Genomic DNA, 18728 nt, shown 5'->3' with positions numbered 1-18728 from the left:
CTCATTTTATCCTTCTGCCTATTTTTTATTTTTATTTATTTTATTTAATTAATTTTTTTGAGACGGAATTTCACTCTTGTTGCCCAGGCTGGACTGCATTGGTGCGATCTTGGTTCACTGCAAACTCTGCCTCCTGGGTTCAAGCAATTCTCCTGCCTCAGCCTCCCAAGTAGCTGGGATTACAGGCATGCACCACCACGCCTGGCTAATTCTGTGTTTTTAGTAGAGACAGGGTTTCACCATGTTGGCCAGGCTGGTCTCAAACTCCTAACCTCAGGTGATCCACCCACCTCGGCCTCCGAAAGACCTGGGATTACAGGCGTGAGCCATCGTGCCCGGACTCCTTCTGCTTATTTATGAGGATACAAGGAATTAGGATTTACTAGTATATAAGGAATTACAATTTTCACTTACAAATCTGACAAAAATTTAACATTTGGATAACACTAAGAGTTTGTAATAGGTAACAGGCACTCAGGCACTCTATAGGCATTCTCTTTAAAGGAACATTTGGCACTATTTGTATTTACAATGTAAAAGTTTGGCTGCAAGAGACAGAAAATATAAAACAACTGTGGCTTAAACATGATAGACATTTGTTCTCTCTCAGGTAAAGTCTGGATATAAGCATTCCATATGGAGGTTCACATCAGGGGCCCAACTCCTTCTGGCTTGTTCCTGGGCTATGTTCTTGGTCCAAGAGGGCTGCTTCCGCACCAGTGATTACATCCATATTCCTGCCAGCCAGGAGAAAAGGGGAAGGGGGGACATGCCCTGAAGTTTTATTCACCACTTCCGCTGACCTACCTCCAAGGGAGGCTGAGAAACATAGCCTCCACTCTGAGTGTTCATTTAGGGTTCATTTAGGTATAGAAGAAGGTATAGAAGAAGGAAGAATGGATATTGGGGGTTCACTAGTAGTATCTGCTCCACTACCATTTTTTAAAAAAGCATTTAAAGGGAGCCATGTTTGGAATTTATTCCACAGATATGTATGCACAAGTGATTAAAGATGTGTGCACAGGAATATTTATTGCAGAATTGTTTACAATAGTAAAAGACTGGAATCAATCATAATGTCCATTGGAAAGGGTTGGTTATATAAACTATAATACATCCAGGGAATGGGATAATGGGATACTAGACAGACAGCTTCTCTGTCACCCAAGCTGAAGTGCAGTGGCACCACCTCGGCTCACTGCAAACTCTGCCTCCTGGAGGTTCAAGCAATTCTCGTGCCTCAGACTCCTGGGTAGCTGGGATTACAGGTGCCCACCACGCCCAGCTAATTTTTGTATTTTTAGTAGAGACGGGTGTTCCCCATGCTGGCCAGGCTAGTCTCCAACTCCTGACCTCAGGTGATCCATCTGCCTCGGTCTCCCAAATTGCTGGGACCACAGGTGTGAGCCACCACACCCAGCCTGGTTATTTAGTTGTTTTTTTTTTTTTATGTTGTGAATATATATTTGCTGATATAAAAGGAACTCCTAGCTATATTGCCAACTGAAAAAACAAGATGCAGAATATTAGAATAGTATGGATTGGATGATGACTTTTTTAATTAAAGGATTTATATTACTTTGTCAAGAACTGTGACAGGGCTAAGATTTTCCTCTACTTGCAAACTCATAAGTTAGCTTGCTACAGTTTCCTGGATGTCGACAAGAGATACAAAACTCTTGGGTCAGAGACAAAGGACTTTATTCTCACAACACAACAAGCAGCATGAGTTTGGACATATTTGGTACCAGTTCCCTAAGACCCATAGCCTTCTTTTAAGAGTAATACAATTATATATTAATAACATAATATGAACCTTTGAACCCATCAGAACCCACAGACGAGGATCTTCACAAGAAATTACAACCTGACAATAAGTACATACTCTATCCCTTGGCTTTCATCACCTAAGCCAGGCACCATGTTGAAGTCTGTGTAGATTATTTCTTTACTTTTTTATTTGTATGTATAGTTTTATACTGTATATATGTAGTCTTAAAGAGCATATTTTTCATTTTAGTTTTAACTTTTAAAAAAGGGTATCTTGTTGACTATCATATTTTAGAAATTTTTCAGTTAACATTATATATATATATACAAACACATATATTAATTTTAATTTTTGAAAAACAATTGTTTTTATAGACAAGGTCTTGCCATGTTGCCCAGGCTGGCCTTGAGTTCCTGGGCTCAAGCGATCCACTTCAGTGTCCCAAACTATTGGGATTACAGGAGTGAGCCACCATGCCCAGCCAACATTATATTTTAAGATTCATTCATACTGTTGTATGGTTTAGATCATTCATTTTCACTGCTGTGTAATACCACAAAATGCAAATGTACCATAGTTTACAATTGACGCTTCTTTGGGTATTTGGGTTGTTTTCAGCTTATTGCTATTAAATGATGCTGCTAATAAACATTCTTGTTCACATCTCCTGGTATACAAGAAAGTTTCTCTTGCATGTATACCTAGGAATAGAATTGCTGAATCTGATGTTGGTTGGATATTCAACTTCAGATAATAATGTCAAAGTGTTTTCCAAAGTACTTGTGCCAGTCACAACCCTACAAGAAATATGTTAGAGGTCCTGTGGAATTAATATCCTCTCCAAACACTTGGTATTGTCAAGTTTTTTAATGCTTTGCCAATCAAATGGGTGAAATTATGGTCTTAATTTGCGTTTCCCTGATAACTAATGAAGTTGAACAACTCTTCATATGTTTATTGATCATAAATGTTTCTTCTTCTGTTAAATGCCTATTTAATACAGTCTTTTTTTCTATTTTTCTTTAGGTTGTTAGTACTCTTTATATTGATTTGTAGTTTTGTAGACATGGTATATCCCAATTATCTCATCTGTATGGAGTACAAATATTTTCTCCCAGTTTTATCTTTCACTTTGTTTATGGCGTCTTTTGATGAACAAAGTCTTTAATCTTAATATAGCTGAATTTATCAATATTTTCTTGTATAGTTACTACTTTTTATGTTTTTAAGAAATCCTTCCCTAGCAAAGGCCTAAATGATAAAACCTGTATGTTCTACTGTTTGTTTTAAAGGTTTTGGGGGGACAATTTTATCCTTATTTCATCTGTAGTTAATTTTTGTATGGAGTGTGAGGTAAAGATCCAATTTCCTCTTTTATTCCATGAGAATAACCATTTTCCCCAACTCATATTTTGAACAGTCTCTCCTTTCCCCATATGTGGATATGTTCCTGAGATTTCCATTCTAGTCCATTAGTGAATTTGTCTTTCCCTTTACTGTAGCTCCATAATGATACACAGCAGAGAAATCTCCCCCTCCTGTTCCTCTTGGGAAGGGTTCTCACTATCCTTGTCTCTTGGTTTTCCTTACTAATTTTAGAATTTACTTATCAAGTTTATTTAGAGAAACTCCTGTGGGACTATATACTTATATTACTGTGAATCCATTGATCATTTGTGGAGAATTGGCATTTTTATGAAATCATGTCTCTCTATCCACAAACCTGACTCATCTCTCTATTAATTTAGATCTACTTTAATGTATTTTAAGATTATGTTATGCAGTTAATTCAATTCTGCAGTTTTTTAGTGCCTTTTATATACTAACCTAGCTGCTCAGGGTTCAAATATGAATACATCAGTATGATTAGAGACAGTAAAAACCATGATTTCTAAAAAGATATTTAATATTGGTAGATACTCCAAATATGATTTTAAAAAAACAAAATCAAGTCCAGAAACAACACCAAAAAATGAAGAAACAAATGGAAGGAAGAAAGGAGGGAAAGAAGGAAGGAAAAATGAGTGCTTGAGGGAAAACACCCCATATGCAATCTATTAGGGAATTCTGTTGGCTCTCCCTTCGGAATGTACTCAGAACCCAACCACTTTTCAGCATTTTACTCCTACCATGCTGGTCTGAGCCCATTACCTCTTACCTGAACTAGTTTGATCTTAACCCTTGACTCCCCCACTCCAAGTCTTTTCTCATCCAACTACAAAGTACTAAGTAGGTCAGACCACAATCCTTCGCTGTTCAAAGCCCTCCCTCCGATGCTTCTCTAGTTTACTGAGGGTCATTGCCGTAGTCTTCAAGACTGCCTACAAGGTACTAAGTAATTATCCTTGCTACTACAGTCCCCTGACCCCATTTATTTCACTCCAGCTACACTAGCCTTTCTTGAACACACACAAGAGATGATCTTGCCTCAGGACTTTTGCATTAGCTGTTGCCACAGCCAGTACCGCTCTTCCGCAGATATCCACTTGACTGATTCTCTCAACTCCTTTAAATACCGCTTGATCAATGAGGCCCATTCTGATCACTCTACTTAAAGTTGCTCACCCCAGCCCTCCTATATTCTGCTTTATTTTTCCCACAGAACTTTATTATATTAATGTTTATATTTTCTATTTCCAAACCTGCCACTTAACCTCAGTATAAGTTCTTCAAGAGCAGCCATCTTTGTTTTGTTCACCAGTGTAACATCAGTGCCTAAAACAGTACCTGGCACATAGTTGAGGCTTCATCGGTATTTGTTGAATGAATGAATGAATGAGTGGATGAATGAATTAATGAATAAATAGAAGAATTAGGACAAGACAAATAGAGTGTCAGTAAGGAGCAAGGCTAAGAAAGGAGTGAGACTGTGTGAGACAGAATAATGGCCCCCCAAATGTGTCCACATTCTAATCCCTGGAATCTGTGAATACATTACCTTACATGGCAAAAGGGACTTTGCAAATATGGTTAAGTTAATTACCTTGATATGGGAAGGTTATCCTGGATTAGCCAATGGGCCTAATATAATCCAAGAGTCCTTATAAAAGGAGTATCAAAGACAGAGAAGGTGATGTGACAATGGAAGTAGAGGCTAAAGTGATGCACTTTGAAGATGGAGGAAGAGACCACAAACCAAGGAATGCAGGAGGCCTCTAACATCTGGAAAAATAAAGGAAACTGATTCTCACCTGGAGCCTCCAGAAGGAACACAGCCCTATCAACATCCTGATTTTGTGCTCAAAGGACTCATTTCAGACTTCTGGCCTCCAGAAGTGTAAGAAAATAAATTTGCATTGTTTTAAACCACTAGGTTTGTGGTAATTTGTTACAGTAGCAATAGGATACTAATACAGTGAGGCAGAGAAGAGAAAGCCTTCTCCCAAGGTTGTTAATTAGTAATGGCCGGGATTTGCAAGTCAACTTAGAGAAGAATATAATAGTAACGAAAGGAAGAGATCTAGAGTTTAGAGTTTAGAGTAGCCAGGATTCAGCTACTGGAATTTGATTTGTAGAACTAAGCAGACCCCTTATTACTAAAATGGAGTATTGGAGAGAGGTTGAGCCTAGTGTCCAGTTTGCTAAACAGCTGATAGAATGAGACTCTGTGTTGAGGCAGAAGACTATGGTTAATGGTGGAATTTGATGTACATTGCAGGTATGGAGTGCTGTAAGGGGTTGAATGCAGACCCCAAAAGATATTTCCACCAAGAGCCTGAAAATGTGACCTTGTTTGGAAAGGGGGATCTTTGCAAAAGTAATTAAAGTAAGGATCTCAAGATGAGATCTTCTTGGATTTAGGACAAGTGCTAAATCCAATTACTATTGTCCTTATAAGAGAACAGAAAGGAAGATTTGAGATACAGACACACAGAGGGGAAGGTCATGTGAAGAATGGAGGAAGAGATTGGAGTGATGGATCTACAATCAAAGGAATCCCAGGAATTTCACTACCAGAAGCTAGGTGAAAGTCATGGAATAGATTCCCCCTCAGAGCCTCCAGAAGGAACCAACGCTGCTAACACCTTGATTTTGAACTTGTGGCCTCCAGAACTGTGAGAGACTACATTTCTGTTGTTTTAAGCCACCTTGTTTGTGGTAATCTGCTACAGCAACCCTAGTCCTATGTGACGAGGAAAGAAATACAGGGAGAAGCGTTGCCTAGGGGCTAGTTCATGTGGTGTGTTTATAATATAGGAAATTTGGTGTAGCGGGTTGAATGGCAGCCCTCCACAAATGGTTGGCCTGCCTATTCTAACCTCTGGAAGCTGGGAATGTGGCCTTATTTGGGAAAAGGATCTTTGCAAATGTAATTAAGATAAGGATCTCAAGATGAGACCATCCTGAATTTAGGGTGGGCCCTAAATTCAATGATAAGTGTCCTTATAAAAGAAAGAAAAGGAGAAGGCCATGTGAAGTTGGAGGCAGAGGTTGGAGTTATCCAGCCAATGAATGTCTAGAGCCATCAGAAGCTAGAAGTGTGGAAGGATTCTCCCCTAGAGGCTTCACCAAGAGAACATGGCTCTGCCATCACCTTGATTTCAGATATCTGACCTCCAGAATGGAGAGAATACATTTCTGTTGTTTTAAACTATCAATTTTGTGATATCTTATTATGGAAACAAGAAGAAACTAATATACTTGGTGTTCAGAAACTTAGTTTTCTTCTATTTCTCTGTAAACTGAAATAAACTCAGCTTTGAACTTGGAGGGACAAAAATATCATCTTGTCAATTCCAAGACACTTAAACTTGGTCAGTAGAGATTTTAACTCAGGCATTAAAGATTTGAAGACACTTGGGATAGGGCAGAATCTAAGTTTGTAGAGTTTCTCTTGGGAGAAGAGAAGGCTGATTGGGGAAGAGGTGTCCAGCCCACCAATAACTCATCCCCTGGAGGACAACAGTGGCTCCATATTGGGATGTCTGGGGTCCAGCCCTGGCCTGAGAGTGATGGTATATAAGGCATAGGTCCATGGACTCTGGAAACACCACTGTAGTAGGCAGAGCTCTCCAGAAAAAAAGAACCAATAAGAAGGAGATTTACTATGAGTAATTGGCTCATATAATTATGGAGGCTGAGAAGTCCCATGATTTGCCATCTATACTCTGGAGACCCAGGAGAGCTGGTGATGTAATTCAGTCAGACTCAGAAAGCCTGAGAAGCAGGGGAACTGATGGTATGAGTTCCAGTCTCAGCATAGGAGAAGATGAGATGAGATGTCCCAGTTCAAGCAGTGAGGCAGAAAAGAAGGGGTTACTTCCTAATTCCTCAGCCTTTTCTACTCAGACCCTCAAGAGATTAGATGAGACTCACCCACGTGGATGAGGGCAGTCTACTTTACTGAGCCCACCAATTCAAATGCTAATCTCACCTGGAAATACCCTCACAGACACAACCAGAAATAATGTTTAATCTGGGCACCCATGGCCCAGTCAAGTTGACACACACAATTAACCATCACAGGCACCTGGCCCCAGGTCCTTTTGGGTCCTCAATCTCTGTTGCTCCCTCCTGGTCTCAAGCCTGTTGGCTTTGCTCATCTACACTTCTGCTGTCCCAGAGTCCAGCTGCATGGACCCACCCTCAGCTGTTTCTACTTCGTGTTTTTAAGGCCTAAAATTTTACGTGCTGCCTTGACATATTTCAGCCTCACAGGGCCCCAAAAGCCTAACCATAAATCCTCTTGCTCTTGCCAAATATGACCTCCACCTAGCAGGAAAGTCTCCCTGCCTAGCTAGTTCCTCTATCAATTGGACCAGCTGCATTCCACCTGGTCTTCAACCTAATGGGTTTCACTGCACTGTCAGCCATGAAATTATTCAAACAAGTCAATCACATCCTCCTGTGGGGACCAGGGGACACCTCAGCCTTTTGTTACTACAAAGTTGCCTCCCACCACTGGTGATTCACTGTGCTCCTGAGTGCAATTCCCATGTGGCACTGCATTGCAGGCAGCATTCTCCTCCCCGAGTCTATGAGTATATATGACTTATAAACTGCTTTCAGTCTCATCTGTCCAGTGTTGGGTATCATGTGTTCAGCCATCTCGTAGTATTTAGGATGGGGGATTCACTCCATCACCATCAGGGTGAATAGGAGATGATCAGAGTACTCTGTGTTGAACCCAAGACTTCCACTCTGCAATTTTCTTTCTCTCTAACCCATGACTTACAGAAAAATGTGTCTGGAGTTTCTATAATCCCAGCCACTCCCACTTTCTACACTGAATCCTTGGGCAAATGGCTGCTTCTCAGGTAGACTTTAAGCTCCAGTCCATTAATTCCTTAAACTTTGGTCCACTAGCTCTTAGCCCTGGATGTACATTACAGCCACCTGGGGGATTCTCAAAATATTCCAGTGCTGACGTTTCCTTAACCAATTAAGTCAGAATCTCTGGAGGTGGGTGGAGCCAAAGTGATTCTAGTGATTTGGGGCAAGAATCATTGAGTTTCTTCACAAGCCCTCTGCTTGCTGGGAGGATGTGGAGTCTTTTTGTAAGGTTGAGGTGGACATGGGATGTGGGGTATGGGTTGGGGAATGTGTCCTCAGGAATCCTCTTCCTATCTCTGATTTAAGGTGTCAACTCCAGGCTCCCAGTATTCTTGGTCATATGGTTTGGCTCTGTGTCCCTACCCAAATCTCATCTCAAATTATAACCCCCACATGTCAAAGGAGGGACCCATAATCCCCATGTGTTGAGGGAGGGAGGTGATTGGATCATGGGGGCGTTTTCCCCCGTGCTCTTGTGATAGTGAGTGAGATCTCACAAGATCTGATGGTTTTATACATGTTTGGAAGTTCCTCCTTCATGCTTCTCTCTCCTGCTGTCTTGTGAAGAAGGTTCTTGGTTCCCCTTAGCCTTCTACCATGATTGTAAGTTTCCCGAGGTCTTCCCAGCTATGCAGAACTGTGAGTCAATTAAACCTCTTTCCTTTGTAAACTACCGAGTCTCAGGGAAGTTCTTTATAGCAGTGTGAAAATAGACAATTACACTTGACCTTGACTATTGGTTTTGAAAGCCAAGATTTCCATCCTGCCACATCCCAAGAGTTAGAAAGTAAGAAATAAAGAAATAAAGAGACAGAGAGAAAGATTTTTTTTGTCATATCAAATGTTATAGATAAAAACAGGAAGTCCATGCAGAAATTCAACTGACTTTTCTTTTTCTTCCTTTCCTTTTTTTTTTTTTTTTTTTTTTGAGATGGAGTTTCACTCTTGTTGCCCAGGCTGGAGTGCAATGGTGTGATCTCAGCTCACCACAACCTCCACCTCCCAGGTTCAAGTGATTCTCCTGACTCAGCCTCCCAAGTAGCTGGGATTACAGGCAGGCATGCGCCACCACACTCGGCTAATTTTGTATTTTTAGTAGAGACGGGGTTTCTCCATGTTGGTCACGCTGGTCTCTAACTCCCGACCTCAGGTTATCCACCTACCTTGGCCTCCCAAAGTGCTGGGATTGCAGGCATGACCACCAGGCCCGGCCCTCTTTTACTTTTTTAATGGCCTCTTTTACTTTTTTATTAAGTGTACAAGTCCATGGTTTTTACTATATGAACACATATGTGCAACCATCACTACAGCCAATTTTAGAATATTTTCACTAATTCAAAAAGAAGCCTGCACCCCTCAGCCATCAACCCACAGGCCCCATCCACCCTCCAGCCCCAAGCAACCACTCATCTACTTTCTATCTCCATGAATATGCCTATTCTGGATGTTTTATATAAATGGAATCATATAATGTGTGGTACTTTGTTACTGGCTTCTTTTACTTAACATGTTTCCAATGTTCATCCATGTTGTAGCATATATTGTACTTCATTCCTTTCTCTGGGCAAATAAGAGTTCCTTGTATGGATATACTGTGTTTTGTTTATCATTCATCAGTTGATGGATATTGTATTAATCTGCTCTCATGCTGCTAATAAAGACATACCCAGAAAGAGATTTAATGGATTCACAGTTCCACATGGTTGGGGAGGCCTCATAATTATGGTGGAAAGTGAAAGAAGAGGAAAGTTACGTCTTATGTTGTGGTAGGCAAGAGAGTGCGTGCAGCGGAACTCCCCTTTATAAAACCATCAGATCTCATGAGACTTATTCAGTATCACGAGAACAACACAAGAAAGAACTCCTCAACACGATTCAATTACTTCCCACTGAGTCCCTCCCATGACACATGGGAATTATAGGAGCTACAATTCAAGATGAGATTTGGGTGGGGACACAGCCAAACCGTATCAGATATCTAGGTTGTCTCTATTTTTTGGCTATTAAAAATAATACTGCTCTAAATATTCATGTACACATTTTTGTGAGCCCCTATGCTTTCATTTCTCTTTGGTATATCCTAGCAGTAGAATTTCTAGGTCATGTGGCAATTCTATGTTCAACTTTTTAAGGAACTGCCAGATTGTTTTCCAAAGTGACTGCCCCACTTAAACATTCCTTCTAGGAGTGAATTTGGGTCCAATTACTCCACATGCTCTCCAGCACTTTTTATTATCTTTGACTTTCTTTTTTAAGACTCTCTAATCTGGGCAGAGGCTCTCCCTAAGGGTAGTGGCTGTATCTGTTGCTGTTGAAATGGTGGTGTAAGGGTAATGGTGGTATATGTATAATGGTGAGAAGAAACATATTTATTAATATCTCAAAATTTTATCCTGCTATTTTGGTAAAGACCTCCTTATTTTATCAACTCATTCCTCAAGAAGCAGTAAGAGCTATGTCAGTGCTGTGGGAAATAGACAGAGCAGCTGTGGCTCCTACCCAGGAGATGTGGAGGCAAGGCTGTCTGCATTCTACTGTTAAAGCAAACTAAATATGGCCTGAGAAGAACTTCATACTTCTATATTTGAGTCCTTGTGAACGAACTGCAACCTAACTTAATAGGTAGACAAAATTGAAACCCTAACTTAGAAGTATGCCCTGAAACAATAGGTGAGTCTTGGCCTAATCCTAGCAGTCGTACTTCAACCACTCATACACTGCTGAGTGCTCAAACTGTGTTCAAATAAGGCAAATGCCGAGCTGTAACCAATCTAGCTGTTCCTGTACCTCACCTGAGATTTCTGTACTTCACTTCCCTTTTTTGTCTATAAATTTGTTCTAACCATGAGGCATCCCTGGAGTCTCTGACTCTGCTGTGATTCTGGGGGCTGCCTGATCCACAAATCATTCATTACTCAATTAAACTCCTTTAAATTTAATTCGGCCAAAGTTTTTCTTTTAACTGCCTTCTCAGAGACCCCCGCATCCCATTCATTCCACCCTAGCTGGTGGGAGACTTACTATTCTGGTCAGCAGAGGAAGGATGACAGAATTCATTCATTCATTCTTTCTTTTTTAACAGATAAAGTAAAAGATGGCTCAACCGAAGAGGACAGGCCTTATAAGATCTTTTTCAGAGATCTCTTTCTTTTCAAAGAAAATGAAATGGCAGCAAAGAAAACGGTAAAGTTTAATTAAAATCACAACCCCAATTAATGTTAGAATCATATCCACTTATCTATTGCTCTTATGAACTTTGCTGGGCTAAGACATGGAGTCAACTAGACACAGGTGGTGTGTGCCCCACACCACCATGATGGGGAGACAGTGTGAACACAAACTACAGAAAAACATCCAGCTGACAGTAGGCAGCGCGAAGATCGCCACCTAACGGAGGAAGAGAGATACAACACTGCAGTCCAGTAGGACAAGTATGGTACACTGTCCTTCATTGATTCCAACACCCACGTTTCCACATTTCCACATTTTGTACATTTCTGAAATTAGTATCTAGCTTACATAGATGGGATGTCATACATCACTGGCCGTGCGTAAAACAATAGCACATCTTACAATAAGTGGCATCTCAGAGTGGAGGAAATACAGTAACAGAGGCGTGCCAAGGAAATATAGAGAAAGGGGTGTTCATCTTTGTTGATGAGAAGATGGAAAAAAGGGTGTTAGTGGTGAGGAGATAAAAGGAGGTGGGTCTTCAAGAATCAGATATGGATAAGACAATGTGCCTGCCTCCCTGCCCCGCCCCGCCCCGCCCACCTGCCCGCCCGCCTGCCGCCCGCCCACCCATAGTCAGCTGGCTGCAGACTCCCTGCCTCCGGCTCCCGTGATTCTCCTGCCTCGGCCTGCGGGCTACCTGGGATTGCGGGCGTGCGCCACCACCCCTCCATGGTTTTTCTCCTTTGGCTGGAGGCGCGGTTTCGCCATGTTGGCCAGGCTCTTGGCCTCCCAAGGTGCTGAGACTGCAGACGGAGTCTCGCTCACTCGGTGCTCGGTGTTGCCCGGGCTGGAGTGCGGTGGCGTGGTCTTGGCTCGCTGCAGCCTCCGCCTCCCAGCCGCCTGCCTTGGCCTCCCAGGGTGCTGGGATTGCAGCCTCTGCCCGGCCACCGCCCCGTCAGGGAGGTGGGGAGCGTCTCTGCCTGGCCGCCCATCTTCTGGGATGTGAGGAGCGCCTCTGCCCGGCCGCCACCCCGTCTAGGAAGTGAGGAGCGCCTCTGCCCGGCCGCCCCGTCTGGGAAGTGAGGAGCACCTCTGCCCGGCCGCCCCGTCTGGGAAGTGAGGAGCACCTCTGCCCAGCTGCCCCGTCTGGGATGTGGGGAGCGCCTCTGCCCGGCCGCCCCGTCTGGGAGGTCTACCATGGAGGCCAGACGCAATGTGGGGGCTGGACGTGGTGGCTCACGCCTGTAGTCCCAGCAGTCTGGGAGGCCGAGGCGGATTGATCACTTGAGGCTAGGAGTTCGAGACCAGCCTGGCCAACATGGCGAAACATATGAAAAATACAACAGACAAACCAACCAACCAACCCAGCGACAACAAAACAGGTCTACCCTGGAGTCATACTCTAATTTTTTCTATTTTCCTCCGTTTCTGATCCTTTATCCCATTTGCTTTTTCTTCCTCTTCCTTCTCTTTCTTCTTTGTCAAATAGAGGATTGAGTTAGTATCATTGATCCATACAAAGTCCCTCTCTCATTTATTTTCTTTAATTCCCACCCCCCATTTCTATTCCCCGTCTTCCCATGTGCAACCTTCCTAATATGTTTGATATGCATCTTTTTGTTTGTATGTATTTTTAGAAAATGTTTATTGTTTTGTGTGCAAAAAAAATAAATTAAAAAAAGGCAATGTATATGTGTGTGCTGGGGAAGGAAGAAGGGATGAAAGTGGAGGAGGGGGTGTTGTTTTCAAATTATGTGGTATGAAGCTAGATCAATGATAAGGCTAATTTTCCCACTGTACCTTGCAGAGTTAATCTCACCACTGGTGTGATCATCATACCTACATCGCCTGGTTCACATTTCAGTAGATTTACTTTCTTTCTTTCCAGAGGTAAAAGTTGATTACAGGACTTTGTCTACCCTAAATAAGATAAGGAAATTATCTAGAAATGCTCAACAACAGATTCATCTGTATGTGATGGTTCCTCAGCATCTGTTGTATGGTTTTGTGGAACATACTTTAAATTAAATTGAGAGAAGATGAATGAAATCACAAGCCTAATTTTTAAATACCTACTGGGGAGATCCTTTTCAAGTTTTTAATTCCACAGAACCAACCCTTAGAATTTCCTTTCTTTTTTTTTTTTTTGACAGTCTTGCTGTGTCACCCAGGCTGGAGTGCAGTGGTGTGATCTCGGCTCACTGCCACCTTTACCCCCAGGTTCAAGTGATTCTCATGCCTCAGCCTCCTGAGTAGCTGTGACTGCAGGCACCCATCACCAAGCCCGGCTAATTTTTGTATTTTTAGTAGAGAGGGGTTTCTCCATCTTGGTCAGGCTGGTCTTGAACTCCTGACCTCAGGTGATCTGCCCGCCTTGGACTCGCAAAGCGCCGGGATTACAGACATGAGCCACCGCACCCAGCCCAGAATTTCCTAATTTTAACTGCATTTTGAGCAAGACTAAATTGTGAAAATGAAGCTGAGAGGACATTTTCCAGTCTTGTATTTGTGATGTACATATTTAATAAAAGTTAAATGATCTCAGCTTCATATGAGAAGGAAATTGAAACAACACACATTCCTTCAAAGAGAAGAACCTGGGGTTGCTTTTTTAACGTTAAGATTATTTTTATATATGATCACTAATTTTAAGATAACATACTTTGGCATATTAAAAATTCTTTTCAACTTTTTCACTTGGGCAGGAAAAATTTATGAACCATAACATGAAAGTCTACCAGAAAACTACTTTTTCATCCAGAATGAAGAGTCGTTCATACCTGAGCCAACTAGCTTTTTACCCTAAAAGGAGTGGTAGGTCATTTGAAAAGTTTGGGCCAGGTCCTGCTCCGATTCCTAGATTAATAGAAGGTGAGTCTAAATTACTCTTTAAGAACATCATTTTGAATATTTACTATTGATGTCAGGTTTGGGAGCTTTGTTGGAGGGTGATTGAAACAGACAGTATGCTCTCTTATGATGGTAAGGGAGTCTTAGTAAATGGGGATTGAGAGTTAGGAGAAACTCTATGTTAAATAAGAAAACATACTTTTCCAAGATGACTGTTACTCATTTTCATAACCGTCCTCCCAGGAGGACAGTTACTGCCAAAAGAATATAGTATTAAAGTTTGCAAAAGTGGATAAAATGTAAAGGTAATAGCTCTGGCCATTCATACTCAGTTGTAGATGTCAAACTTAGAAAGTTTCTAAAGATGAAAAAGCCTCGATATCCAAGCCATAGAACTCATGCATCCAGAATGAGGAAGCTAATAAAATTAAATGAGCTTACCTGATGTTGCAAGTACCTAATTTGGTTTTACTGACCTTTGGAGGCAACATATTAAAATACTATAAGATGATAATTACTACTCAACAAAAGAAGGCAATCTGATTATCAAAAATGTCATGGGTGTATCCTACTTGTCAAACCAAGTAGTGCCTATAGATGAGATAGAAAGTACTTTGAAGTTAATGAAAATAAAGTAATTAATGCTAGGATGATGGAGTCTAAAATCTTCCCCCAAAATGAATGTTTTCCAAATTTTTAAATTAAAAAGTTTAAAATAAGAAGGGAAAGAAGGAAAGGAGGAAGGAAGGAAGGAAGGAAGGAAGGAAGGAAGGAAGGCAGGCAGGCAGGCAGGCAAGAAGGAAGGGAGAGAAGGGCATACATCATGCTATGATAACTTAAAAAAAATTTCTCTGGATCCCAAAGCCCATGCACTTTCTCAAACTGTAAAAAAATTTTTCAGAGAACAAGCAAACCACTTAGGGAAGGGCTTTGGATTCAATAATTAATGTAGGAAAAGGAAGCCATGTTAACTTATTCAGAAGAGCTTCCAAGTGCATATATAATTGTATGTAAAAGCAGCAAATGATAGGCAGCAAGGTGATGCCGGGGACTGTACCACAAGTTCTAGGGCATATCTACGTTCAATCATGTGCCTCATAGTTCGCCTTCATAGAATGGTAAACCTTAGGTCATCAAGAGCATTTACAATTACATGTGATATGTTTTAGAAAGAGTTCTACACCAAGTGGCTGGTTTAAAAAACCCAGGACACTCCAGCAGTTCTTAAATAACTCAGAAGTATGGCTTTGCAGATGACCCCATTCGACAGCATTGCTATTTAACAGAGAAGTTACTGGTCTCTTGAAAGTAGGTGTCTTGGATGAATTTTGGGTACAAAGGAAAAAAAAAGTAAATGGCATAGAGTCAACTCTTCAAAAGGAAACAGTAAAATTGTTTGGCATTATCCAAGGCAATTTGGGCTCTGTCAGCAATGGAAACCAGGTTGTCAGTTTCTGCCAGTTGCACAGATAAGCAATTTGGACATTTTAACTTAAAATATAGAAGTCACCCTCAGACTGTATTTCCAATCAGGAGCTGATTTGAGTGAAACCCTTACTCCTCAACCTTGCATCCCCTGCCTGAATCCTGATTGAAAACAAACCTACATGAAAGCAAAATGAGCAAGCAACCACATGCTGGGAGGTTAGGTGACTTTATTTTTTGTGTATGCAGTAAGTGGCAAACTGCTTGGTCCCCATCAAAGAAATCACATGCACAACTAAGTGTCAGAGACAGATCACTTTGCCTACATGAGAGAAGTGCCATTTCCATCTTCGCACAGCTACCAGCCTGACTCTGGTTTTGCTCTCAAAGCACAACACCTGGGATAGTTGCAGGACTCTCTGTTGCAGTATTCTATGTCCTCAGATCTCTCAAACTGGTCTTTACATCCCCAGAGAGTGGTGGAGGTGCCCTCAGGTCTAGGAATGCTAGTGCTTTGGGTAGGGCTTTATTATTCATGGCCTCTTGGTTCAAAGATCTGCCTGATAGCTAGAATAGCCAAAATGGGAAACTCACTTTAACGAGTCTACTTAGAGTTGAAGAATAAAATTCTATCAACTCAGCCAGATAGTACTACGTCAAAGTAGGCTGAAATGGTGAATATGGCTCTAAGATTTAGTAAGTTGACAGCGCAGGATTTTTTTGGATATTGAGGTTTATTTTTAATTTGGCTGACCCATCAGAAGTGATCAAATGAAAGCTATAGTAAGCACTTTCATTCTTTTCTCCTATTAAAAATGTTTGAGTAAATTGAACCTGAATCTAATCAAATAAATATGAGGATTGAAGACCATGTTAGATAGCACCATGAGGATACAATATGTCAGATCCATTATATGGGAAATTCTACAGAGAAATTGACCTCGTTTCTTGAACAAATGAATGGCATGGGAAAAAAAAAGTGTGTGTAGGGTATAGGGTGTGAGGAGTGGGGGTGGCTATTATAGATTAAAAAGAGACTTTAGGATCTTTACCATAAAATATTTAGATTTTAATTTTTAAAATTCCAAAAAGGTATTTTTAAGGCAACTGGGAAGATTTGAATGCAGATTGTGTGTAAAATGACACTAAGCAATAGTTCATTTTGTTAGGGGTGATGGTGGTAGTATGGTTATGATTTAAAACTTTTTATCTGCTGGAGTTACATATTAAAGTATTTATGGGTGAAATGATACAAAGGGTTGAATTTGCTTTGAAATACTCCAGTGACGGAGACATTAAGGAGGGTGGCAATAAATGAGACAAGATTGGTAAAATGTGGATAATGTTGAAGTAGGTGACAGGTACACAGGGGAACATTATATGGCTCTTTACTTTTATGAATGTAAGTGATTCCCGTAATATAAAGTATTTTTGTTTTGTTTTGTTTTTGAGGTGGAGTCTTGCTCTGTCACCTAGGCTGGAGTGCAGTGGCGCAGTCTTGGCTTACTACAAAATCTGTCTCCAAAGTTTAAGCAATTCTCATGCCCCAGCCTCTGAGTAACTGGGACTACAAGCGCATGCCACTATACCTGGCTAATTTTTTGTATTTTTAGTAGAGACGAGGTTTTGCCATGTTGGCCAGGGTGGTCTCGAACTCCTGGCCTCAAGTAATCCACCTGCCTCGGTCTCCCAAAGTGCTGGGATTACAGGCATGCGCCACCACACCCAGCCTAAAGTTTTAAAATCTATTAAAAAGACAGCTGTGTGATAAATGCTGACTGATTTCATATGTATTTTATTTAATCCTCAACAAAACATTGTTAAATATTTTTGCCTCCTCTTTGCGTCTGATGAAAGTGGCTCACGGAGTCTGTCACTTATTAGAAGTCTCTCAGTGGGTGCAGAATTCAAGCCAAGGCCTGTCTGACTCCAAAGCTTGCTTTTTGTTACCTCCCAATTAACATTTATTAAAGATTATAATAATCATTGTTGCCAATATTAACCTTGAGAAATTAAATAATTACTCATCCCAATTGTATTGTTTAAATAATAGCTAGTAACAATTATTAAGAAGTTACTATGTGTTTTTGTAATATATTGCATCATTTTCCTCTCACAACACCATTACAAAGTAAAGTAGTATATCTACCCGGGCTTACTTATGCTTTGGTAATAAACCACTCCTAAATTTCAGCGGCTTCCAATAACAGAGGTTTAATTATCCTTCACTTTCCAATGTGGGTGCTTTTCACTGGGTCTTCTGCTGAAAGAACAGTTCCTGTCTAGGATGTTGCTGGAGTTATAGCAAAGGGAGAAAGGAGAGAAACAGGTAGTGGTTCTTGAAGCTTCTTCCTGGAGGCAACATAAATCCCATCCGATCCCATTCCCTGGGCTGAATCTGTCAATAGGCAATACTGACATCGACTTAGTGGGGAAAGAGAATCCTCTCACAGACAGGGGCAGCAAATATTTGGGAACAATAACATAATCTGCCACAGGCAGTATCCTCATTTCACAAATGAGGAGACTGAGGCATGGAGAGAGGGTAATTTACTCATATTCCCACAGCTAGTAAGAGGTGAAGGTCAAATGTGACCCAGGAAGAGGTGGGCCTCCTAGGCAGCACAGGCTCACAGGTTACTTGGAAATATTGTTTCCTTTCTATTTCTATTTGCATTTTTTTTGCTTTTATTATTAACTTTTGAGACAGGGTCTCGCTTTGTCACCCAGGCTGGAATGCAGTGGTGTGATCATGACTCACTACAGGCTCGAACCCCTGGCTCAAGTGATCCTCCCACCTCAGCCTCCCCTCCCAAGTAGCTGGGACTACAGGCACACACAACCACACCTGGCTAATTTTTGTATATTTTTGTAGAGACAAGACTTTGCCATGTTGTCCAGGTTGGTCTCAAACTCCCGAGCTGAAGCGATCCACCTACCTCAGCCTCCCAAAGCATTGGGATTACAGTCATGAGCCACTGCTGATGGCCCTGCTTTTATTACTATTTTTAATTGACCCCATAATAATCATACATATTGATGGAGTATGGTGTGATGTTTCAATACATGCATACAATGTGCCATAATCAAATCGGAGTAATGAGCATATTCATCACCTCAAACATTTATCATTTATTTGTGTTGGGAACATTCAAAATCCATTCTTCTAGCTATTTGAAAATATGTAACAAACTATTGCTAACTATAGTCACCTTACAGCACTATAGCACACTCG

General features: G+C 41.1%; 1 protein-coding gene across 2 annotated transcripts in view; it reads left to right on the top strand.

Annotated features, from left to right (window-relative positions):
- The window catches only part of CCDC38 (coiled-coil domain containing 38), a 68835-nt gene that overhangs the window by 5621 nt on the left and 44486 nt on the right, over nucleotides 1-18728 (top strand). For both annotated transcript variants that reach the window (XM_032170940.2, XM_058425426.1), the window contains 2 exons: nucleotides 11127-11227; nucleotides 13924-14089. In XM_032170940.2, the coding sequence (XP_032026831.1) occupies nucleotides 11127-11227; nucleotides 13924-14089 (267 nt within the window). The remainder of the gene's footprint in view (nucleotides 1-11126; nucleotides 11228-13923; nucleotides 14090-18728) is intronic.

The sequence above is a fragment of the Hylobates moloch genome, unplaced genomic scaffold (assembly GCF_009828535.3).
Source record: "Hylobates moloch isolate HMO894 unplaced genomic scaffold, HMol_V3 SCAFFOLD_12, whole genome shotgun sequence".
Lineage (NCBI taxonomy): Eukaryota > Metazoa > Chordata > Mammalia > Primates > Hylobatidae > Hylobates > Hylobates moloch.
The sequence above is the reverse complement of the archived record's forward strand: the minus strand, read 5'-3'. Positions and strand labels throughout refer to the sequence as shown.